Source organism: Coffea arabica, chromosome 3c, assembly GCF_036785885.1.
Source record: "Coffea arabica cultivar ET-39 chromosome 3c, Coffea Arabica ET-39 HiFi, whole genome shotgun sequence".
Classification (NCBI taxonomy): Eukaryota; Viridiplantae; Streptophyta; class Magnoliopsida; order Gentianales; family Rubiaceae; genus Coffea; species Coffea arabica.
In genome coordinates this window covers 12182927-12193519 of record NC_092314.1, presented here as the reverse complement: position 1 = coordinate 12193519, position 10593 = coordinate 12182927, and the positions used below count along the sequence as shown (strand labels likewise).

General features: G+C 34.8%; 1 protein-coding gene across 1 annotated transcript; it reads right to left on the bottom strand.

Annotated features, from left to right (window-relative positions):
* Positions 1-7954: 7954 nt before the first annotated feature.
* LOC113734608 (major allergen Pru ar 1) lies at positions 7955-8886 on the bottom strand. Its single transcript, XM_027261211.2, has 2 exons — positions 8663-8886; positions 7955-8532 (listed from the first exon to the last, which is right to left on the bottom strand). Exons 1-2 carry the CDS (start codon positions 8841-8843, stop codon positions 8234-8236), a joined length of 480 nt encoding a protein of 159 aa, XP_027117012.1. The 5' UTR covers positions 8844-8886; the 3' UTR covers positions 7955-8233.
* Positions 8887-10593: the final 1707 nt, after the last annotated feature.

The following is a 10593-nucleotide window of genomic DNA, read 5'->3' as shown; positions in this document are numbered from 1 at the left end:
TTAGAACCTAGCACCATTGACAGTTGGGAACAATTAGAGTAAGAATTCCTTAATCCTATAGCACAAAGAGGACTGTCAGCATGATTGAACTCTAAAATACGTGCCAGTGAAAGAATGAACATGTTATTAACTTCATCGATCACTCGAAAAATCTGAGCCTAAATTGTAAGGATCGAATTTTCGAGTCTTACGCTATTGAGATGTGTATTCAAGACATGCATTGGGGATTCAGATACATCTTGCAAGGTGTACAACCAGAAATATTTGATGAATTATCCATAAAAACTCATAAGGTAGAAATTAACCTTGATGGACAAGAGTCGCTAGTTCCTGATCCTCGCAAGGTTAAGGAGAAACAAGTGAGGAAAGGAGGCAAGCCCCCAATCAAAAGTGAGAAAGAGGCCACAAATGCAAGTATAATACCTTTCAAGATTATTCTCAGAACTGCTAAGAGAGAAGACAAGAAAACTAGTACGCATCAAGAGTAAGGAAAGAGAAAACCAACTCTCAAGGAGATGCAAGACAAGGAGTACCATTTCCTTGATTCTAATGTTCCTGGTGTATTTGATAATTTGTTAAGCATGAACTTGATCATGCTTTCTAAGATGAACTGACCTGACAAGATTAGGAATACTGATAATCCAAATTATTGCAAGTATCATCGCTTGGTTGGACATTCCATTCAAAAATGCTTTGTCTTTAAAGATGAGATGATGGATTTGGCAAGACAAGAAAAAAAATTTCTTGAAAAAAACAAAGCAAGTATGAATCAAACCTCCGTTGCTTCACTGCAGTCCATGGAAGTCGAAAAGTTTACGATAACTATATTGCCAACCAATCAATTTGGATCATTTGATCCTATAGAAGTTGAACAAAAAATCGCCCTTTCAACTCTTCAAAAATATGAATATGAAGATAATAAGTCATTACAATCAGAAGTAGATGACGAAGGATAGACTCTGATCATGCGAAGAAGAAGACGAAACTCTCGTCCATCTAATAAGGCAAACAAGGCCTTAACAAGAAGCATAATGGTCTGGAAAAGAAAAGAGAAGAACATAGAGAAAAATAATAATAATCATAATCTTCAAGAAAATCAAGTATTCAACCAAAAGCCGCGAGTTTCTATCATTTTAAAAGAATTCATGTCTAAAAATTTCTTTGATATTGATGTGGTCTCATGTCACACAACGCAAGTTGATGATATTGAAGAACAAAGGATGATACTCGCAAATTTCCTTGTGAAATAACTCACGTACCTACTGGTAATGAAGATATGGATATCACAAATATCGGATTCACTAGTGAAGACTTGTTATTTGAGTCAACACCACATAACAACGCCACATAATTCTTCACAAGAGAAGTTGTCCCCCAAGTTACTTTGTCTCCTTGATGAATGAGGTCACAAGCACTGTTTTCATCAAAATATTGTGCACACCCTTTCCAGAATAATTGACAATTGTTGGTCCAGGCATGATATTCGGAGTTGAATAATGGATAGAGAAATAACTCGCTAGTTAAGCATACACGTAGTGCACTGAAAAAGATGCACGCGTACACTTTGGGGTAGATGAATTTGAACTTTTATTGAATTTGCAATAGATACTCGGAAAGACAGGAACAACAAGGCAAGTTTTACATCCGGCGGCCATCATACTAGTAATTTTGAAAGTAGATAGTTTAATATAATGGAGGTCCTTATCTAGTAGAGCAAAGATGTAGAGTCAACAAGATATAAATGCTCCAAGATACATCTCTTCTCGTAAGTGAGACTTGACTCTAATGGTATCATATATGTCATTGTCTTGAATTAAAAATTTACATGGTTGTCCAATCTCTCCATCTGGATTTTGGGTCACTTGAGCACGAGATGCTCTCTTTATCCTTTTCTGTTTTGGTTTTGAATACCTCACTTTGCCTTTAAACCAAAAGTTAATTGTAGGATTTTCCATGTTGAAGATAGTGCAGAGCCGCGAACAAATACTCACAGTTTTGTGGAATATGCCTCAATTTCTTTTCATTAACTCCAGTTAGTTCCTCTACACATGGGATCGCCTCTTCATAGATGTATCCGATGATTGGAAGTCCTTCTAATTTACACAGATCCCAAAGTGAGAGAGATAATTCTCCAATTGACATATGCAAGGTATTAGTGTTTAGGCACCATGTCTCGCAAAATGCTCTAAACACATGAGAATTTTTGTTATATATGAGAAGCGAAGCATATAAGACATCGAACAAGTAATTTTCACGAAACACTTGTTTGTTTTTTCCAAAAATATCTTCCAACCGCTCCTAATAATTCTCGATATAACCAAATTCATCACTAAATCTCAAGGAAGCACCCCAGTGTGTGTCTTCATCTATGATTCGCCTGCCAATTGTCCTTGGCTCCTTATTATGATAAGGAATTTCAAGGAGTGAACTTTTGTACCATCATCTTGAGAAAATTTTAGTGACCAATCCTTTAATTCGGAATATTTGTGAGAAAACCAATCACCAGAGTAAGTTTCTTGTATAGAGGGATGCACCAATAATTTCATTCCTTTGTCAGCAGAGTCATCATGGCTATTAGTGATAAGGAGGTACCTTTTGTTTGAAGATGTAACTTCCTTGACCATCACCATTTCGTTAGGACCAACTTGCAATAAAAGCAAGAGAAAAAAATTTGATTACAATGGTGTGATCGAAGACAGTGAGAGAAGTAATAAATTGTCAACGTGAAGTTAAATGAAAGCGCTTCTCGAGTTTTGGTAAGCTCTCATTGAAGTGGGTAGTTGCACCTTCTTCGTTGTACTCCTCGAACCATGATAGGCTCTTGTGGGAGTTTGCAATTGCATATTTTTCAACTTTTTGATGGCACTTTCTTCGTTGTACTCCTCAATCCATGATAGGCTCTCGTGAGAGTTTGTGGTTGCACCTTTTTCAAATTTTTGATTGCACTATCTTCATTGTACTTCTCAAGCCATGATAGCCATGATATGACTCTCATGGGAGTTTGCGGTTGCATCTTATTCAAATTTTTGGTTGCATTATCTTCATTATACTCCTCAAACCATGATATGGCTCTCGTAGGAGTTGGTGATTGCATCTTCTTTCAAATTGAGTGTCCACCATATATGTTGCAATGAGAGATCTTCCTTTCATGTCACAAAAAAAAAAAAAAGAGGAGAGTTTGGCATTGACAAGAAGTAAATGTCATGGAGTGTGGAAATTACTTTAGTGTTTTGAGTTCTAAGAGCTATGGCCCTGAAATCCCTGACTTGCTTCAAATAAGGGGTGCCAACACAAGGTGCAACCTAAAAAAAATAAAATTCTTTCTGTCTTTTCTTAGTGGTTGCTATTTTGTAAAAGAGAAAATTCAAAGAAAAAAATGGATTGTGCGAAAATAAAATTGCGCAATAGAGAATGAATAACAATCAAAAGCAAGAAAATGGTGGCTTACTAGTGAAAATCTTGGATATGGCATGCAACCAAATAATGCTATTGGAATGCTAGTTGCCTTCTTTGACTTCAAGGTGTCTGCTAAATTCAAACCATCAGCTGTTAAAAAGGATTCCTATGTACAAGATTTGTCTCAAATTCTGAATCATAACATGTTGATAGGAAAGAGTGAATTGGAAAATTGCAAAAACGAAGAAAAAAAATCTTTTTTTCTCCAAGTTGGAAACAAATCAAGTTTTGACAGATTTCAACAAAATTTGGTGAACATTTGATACTTTTTTTTTCTGTCGAGAGTCAGAAACACACACACCCAATTAGATTAGAAATACTCAGGGAGTTAGCGGTTAAACGACCCAAAGAAGAGTAATCTAAGGGGACTCACAAGGTGAACATCTAATACTCGACCAACATGAAATTGTCAAAAGAAAATAAAGATGATTACCTTCAAGATGTGCATGTAAAACAGGTTTTTTTTTCCCTCAAATAGTACGGTAGTCTTCACACGCCCTTGTCTTAAGTGCCCTGTTTGTCACATTCAAGACAAAGACATGTCTTGTGTACCTCTATAAATAAATAAATAAATATATATATATATATATATATATATATATATATATAAAGGTGCTTAGATGAACCGTATTGAGAAGTTTTAAGTTTTGGGCAGCTACTAAGGCCCCGGTTGAAAGGTGAGTTTTTTGGGTGTTTGTATAAAACTTTACTGTAGATCACTATAGAAGTTGTAAAAAAACTTTTGTGAGATGAAAAAACTTTTTTTTCCTTTTCATTTTCTTTCTTTCTTTCCTTTTCTTTTTTCTTTTTTTCCTTTTTTTCTTTTTTCTTTTCCTTCCTCCCTTCCTGCTTCTTCTCCCCTTCCTCCTTCCCCTTTCCTCCCCTGTTCCCTCTCCCGAAGCCAATGAAGCAGCAACTTTCTTTCTTTTTTTTTTTTTTTGCTTTTTTTGTCTCCCCCTCTCCTACCCGCCACCCCTCCCTCTCCCTCCCCTGCCACCCCTCTTCTCCCTCTCCCTCTCCCTCTCTCCCTCTCCTCCCCTCCCCCGCCACCCCTCTCCTCCCCTCTCCCCTTCGCCCTCCCCCTTCCCTCGCCGCCGCTTCAAAATTTGCCGGCACCTAATTACTGCAACAACAGAAACTTTTTTTTTCAATTTTCCCTCTCCTCTCCTTCTCTTGCTAGCAGATGAAGTAGCAACTGCCAAATTTTTTTTTTTTTTTTGCAATTTTCCTTCTCCCCATCTCCTCCCCTTCCCCCGCCACCCTCATCCTCCCTCGGTGCGATCTGGTCTTGCGACCAGATCAGCCAGAGGGGAAGGAGAAAGGTGGTGGGGGAGGAATAAGGGAGAGGGAGAAAGGAAAAAAAAAAAAAAAAAAAAGAAGACCGGCATCGGAAGAGGTGCTCGGTGCCAGAACCGACGGTAGAGTGATGGCGGGCAACGGAAGTGGTGGTAGGTTGGGTTGGGGGAGGAAAAAGAAGAAAAGGGGAAGGGAATTCTTTTTTTGTTTTAGGTATTTTGAAGTGTGTAGATAAAAAATTTTGAGAAGTTTTTTTAGATTACTGTAGCGAAAGTTGGTAAAAAACTAGTATAATACAAACTTGAGTAAAAACTCAACTTCCAAATAGACCCTAAATTCAGTGATTATCATTTAACTTTTTGGAAATCACTTGAATTTGGTTCCCAAGAATAATTTCAATGGCAGGAAGTCAATTTAGGAAGCTCTTGAAATTTGGCATATTCTTATTCAGAAGTTGCAAACATTGGTTTTGGAAATACATTAGGTTCCGTTTAGGAAGGGTTGAAACTCAGCAAATTCCATATTGCCAAGTGCCAAAACAAGATTTGGTGGTCTGCAACTTCAGAGCGAACTTCCAAATTTCAGCATATGGGAGTTTCTGCGCAGGAGCCCACATCGCATAATCAAATGAGAGTTTCTAATTTAGACGGGTCAAAGTCGTGGTCTAATATTGTGGGGCTGCACTTCCATTGACTACTAAATTAAGAGTTGGAAAATTCAAGAGCAGCGAGGCTTCATTCAAGTAGCAGTTGAGTCAAGACTTGAATGAAGCCTCGCGACCGTTGCCTATTCAATTGGACTTTGAGGTGCAATTCTTCAATTGATATGGACCATTCTCTTCCCAAAAAAAAAAAAAGTGGATCACCCGTATGCCTAACGCTTGAAGTCTTTAATTTAGTTTGACTTTAAGTCAGCCGTAAAATTAATACTTCAAGTCTTGCCTTCAGAAATTGTCATGCAATGCCTCCCCAAGTTTTGAAGTGGGGACGTCCGTAGACAACGAAAATTTATTTAATTTATTTAGTTAAAATTAAATTAATTAAATTAATCTTAATTAAATTAAATTAAATTATAAAAGTTTATTATGTTTTGGATTGACAAATTGGGCAAATGTTATATCGGCTATTAAATCAAATCAAATTTGTGATACCCATTTAAATTAAAATGGATTAATTGATTTATTAATTCACAGTTGACTATTTAGATCGACCCACTATTTAAGTCCAAGTTAAATGGGTTTCTTGAGGTACAATTTACCCAAACACAGGACGGTTCTGGAGGATTTTCTTGAAGACATAACCTACATATTTTGACAATAAATAAAGGTCTTCTCTCAAGGCAAAAATACATTGAAATTCGTAATTTCACAGAAACTCTGTCAAATTCTTTCGAGAGCTTTTTCCCTCAAATTCAAATCCAAATCCAAATCAAATTAAATAAATCCTCCTTCCATCGGCATTGAAGATTTAAAGATTCAAGTATTTAACATCATCAAATCAGCTATTTTCTACACCAAAATCACAGGAAACACCCTCTTGATCCGAGAACAAACCTCTTCAGCCGTTCGATTGAAATCTTTTAAAGAAAAGAATTAGGAGATTAATTTTTTTGATTCAAGAATTTTCAAAAATTGTAACTCTTTTATTATTTAATTTAATAAATTTAATATTTACACAAGTTTTATTATCTTTTATTTTAGGCAATAAAATTTATGCTTACACGTGCATTCGACGCACCAAATCATCCAATTTTTCACAGGCCCAGAACGTGAAGCCAAGGGCCTCATAGGGCCCTTTCAATGAAAATCGGATGAATAATCCAGTGAAAAATCAGTTGAGTCACTGATTATAAGAATGCAGTTGTGTCGTTTTATTTTTCCTCTAGCTTTTCTACTCTCGCTATGTGGAAGGTGGGCCGTGGCCCTGAGAAAATCAGCTTTAGGAAGGGAATTTTTGCCTACTACATTAACAATCATCTCTAATGATCTAAGCGATCATTGTACCCATCCTAAGATACTTAGCACCCCAAAAAGAATTTCTGCATAGTTACTCCACCGCACAAGCAATCCGGATGTAATCCCTCCTCGAGCAACTGTTCCGGAAGGTTCATGGCCAAGATTTGATCAAAAGAAAATTTACGGACTATTTTGATTTTAGCAAAATAATTTATGGAATAAATTGGTGTTTTGCTCTATATCATTTCTCAATCTTTCACAAATGAACATTAGATGATACCAAAATATTACAACTCACTAACATTCCATGGACCGGAGGTAATTTATCTATGTAAACATAATATGAATTTTCCTTTTCAATGGAAAGACTTGGCAGCAACCGTAAGAGAGAGAGAGAGGGAGAGAGAGAGAGAGAGAGAGAATGTGTGTGTGTGTGTGTTATTGGTCAATTTTCATTAATAGTCTTGCATGTAAGAAAAATATATACTGTCGAGATGGAGCCAGAACTGTTCTTGGACAATGACAAAAGTGACTTTTTTTTTTTTTTGTTTTTTGAGGAAGACAAAAATGACTCTAAATAAGTTTCTCATAATCTCATACTTTGAATCCATAATCTCATATTACACCTTCAAGATATATTTTGATCATTTGTGGCCTAAGTTACCAATGGTTACAATACATCTCCAGCTTTTATTTTGGGCTTATAAATTAATTTCGATCACCATACTCTCTTACATAATTTAATTAAAAAGAATATAAGTGATGTGTGCTTGTACACTGCAATTCTTGCTACTTAACAATAATAAAAGTTAGACACTGCCTCTTGCGAATCCAGAAAGGGGAAAAATTTGAAAACCTGCATCTGTATATCTATCACTTCTTCAATATTAAGAGCAATTAGAATGTCCGGAAATTTTGATAATTTAGGGTGCAAAATGTCGAAAATAACAATCAATTATGATTTAAAAAATTAAAGAAAATATTAGGCGTGTAAAGTAGAGTTGGCCCTTTTCTCTTTTCTTTTGACAAAAGGTCGTTTTTTTTTTTTTACATTGACACGTATATATATCTGTAAAGTAGCATTGGAATTTTAGAATTAACTCTAAACAAGAAGATCCCTGCGACTCATTTGTGTTGGCATTTCTGAGACTTATTAATCTTCATTATCGCACTAAGCATATGTATTTGCAAGCACGTAAATGATAGTAATTCGTGTCTCCATATCGATTCTCCAATATATGCTGCTGATTGGTAAGAATTCCCAATCCCATTGAATCTTGGGACTTCAAGATGAGAGATATGAAATTGAATTCAAAACAGTTTGTTGCAGCACAAGAACGAAGAAAAAGCATCAAACAAGATCACACTCTGTGATCAAGCAAAAATACAAGCAAAGCACACCTTGATCACATATTATGATCAGAGCTCCAAAATAATTCAACCATACAGCTTAAGGCAATTGAAGCTTTCGTTAAAAAACAACAGTAAGTAAATATGTGTGGAAGAGTCTTGCAATAGCTTGATTAATTAGTTGTAGGCATCAGGATTGGCAAGGAGGTAAGCCTCAACAGCCTTGAACATTCCCAAAGCCCTTTCTGTTGCTCCCTTAATTTCTTCCTCAGTGATCTGGACATCACCCTTGGTGTAGATGCTGCTGTTAGTTTTGCAAATTGACCCTCCATTAGGGGAGGCTTCAAATTTGATCTCATCGGTGAATTTCTCAATTCCTTCTTTCAATGCATCACTCTCAATTACGCTATAGCTGTAAACGAAGTTTTCTTTGTCAAGTTCATCAACTCTGTGTTTGGCACTCTTGAATTTGTTAGCTGAATATCGAAGTATAAAGAAGTTGTTAGCTTTTACATTTTACCAAAGATAAGTCACTACAACATTAAAGAAATCCCTTGAATGAATTCAACTGTTATGAAAATAATCATGTTGAATTTAATATCTAACCTTCACCAAATTTGCTCAACTTTATTGTTCCAGCTCCACCATCTCCTTCAAGGATTTCGACACTCTTAATGGCCTGTGGCAGGATTTTGGGAAGAAGGGTGTCATCAAGAATGGCGGCCTTAAACAACCTAGCTGGAGGGATTGGGGAGGTCATCTCAGAACTATAAGTGATAGGGGCCATGATACTTTAAGAACAAGAGGGATTTAATCCAGGAAGGTTTTGGTTGTTCTTGAAGAGGTTTAGTGGTGAGAAATAAGAGTATTTATAGACTACTGAAAGTAATGAATCCTTTTGCAAAAACGGCAAGCAAATCAATTAATTCTCTTAGTCATGGTTGATCAGCCAAAAATGGCAATGGATGCACCTTGATCCAGAAACTCAATAGAAACATGCACTCTGAGATAGGGCTGCAAACGAATCGAGCCGCTCGCGAGCGGCTCGAGTCAATCTCGAGTCGAGCTCGATGTTAATCGAACTCGAGTCGAGCTCGAGCCAACTCGAGTCAAACTCGAGCTCAGAATATTAAGCTGCTTGGGTATATATATATTTTTTTTATTTTTATTTTTATTTAATAATAAAATTACGTATATTATATTTTTATTTTTTATTTTTTATTTTCATAGTAAAATTACGTATATGTCCTTAATATTTTATTATTTATTAAGAAAAAAATATTATTTTATTTATTTTTTTTAAATAAAATATTTATTTTTTATTTTTTTTCGAGCTCGAGCTCGAGTTTGGTAAAATTGAGTCGAGGCTCGGCTCGATTAGCTTAAATCTCGACTTGACTCGGCTCGTTTGCAGCCCTACTCTGAGATGGCTGGTGACGTTTGAATAGGGTGAACTTTGACTCCCAGTGCCATTTCTAGAATTCCCCAAGTATTCAACAATTTTGGAATTTAAATTTATGGCTACATTTTAATATTGTTCCAAAAAAAAGGCAAATAATTAAATAAAACTATTATTACTTCAGAATCAAAATTCGTTGGCGATATGAAGGAGTTTAATAAGTTTTTGTTTTGAAACATGAGGTTTGACATTTCAACATTGTGACCTATTGTTTCCATATATTATATTCTCAATCGATTGCAAATATACCTTACATGATACAAAAATATTACAACTCAATCTAGTTTTCACATTGTTGTGGCCGACTGTTTTGATATAATTCTTACTCAATCTAGTGCAAAACATACATTACGATGGCACGACAGTTTTACAATTCACCTGACGTCACAAATTTCCCAACACATTTTGTCGAGTACAAGCTTGAGTAAATTGTCAAAAAGTGGGATTTTCTAAAAATTACCTTTCAAAGGGTGATTTTTTTAAACTTCTTCCCAAAAAGTGAAAAAACATACTTAGTAAATGTGTTGTTTCCTCAAAAGACACATTCACGGAATTCATTCTTTTATTTGTGTAGACATTTTATTTTAAAAGATATATTTATTAATACGTTGTTTAAAAGACAGATTCGCACATTCAGTGAATGCGTTGTTTCAGAACTTTTACTATTTGAAAACTCTTTGTGAAAAGTATCACCAGTTTGAAATTTACATGTACATGCATTGGATACACCAGATCCTCCAATTTTTCACATAATGTGTATTGGATAATAATGTATAATAATGTTATGTATAATATATAATATACATAATATGTAATATTGTATAAATGTATTATATTATGTATATTATATATATACAATATTATGTATATTATACAAATTGAAAATTATATATTATATATTTATATATTATATATTATATAAATATTTATATAATGAAATATACAATAAATATTACAAATTGAAATATTATATAAACACCATATTTACAATATTATAATATTTATAAGTAATATTAATGTATATTATATATTAAATATTTATATATTTATTTATACATATTATAAATATTTTATTTTA

Bases quoted from the DNA above. Each gene is read 5' to 3' on its own strand.
- LOC113734608 (XM_027261211.2), bottom strand. From the start codon at position 8,843: ATGGCCCCTATCACTTATAGTTCTGAGATGACCTCCCCAATCCCTCCA. The intron at 8,533-8,662 runs GTTAGATATTAA...TTCGATATTCAG, and splicing joins GTTGAGCAAATTTGGTGAAG to CTAACAAATTCAAGAGTGCC.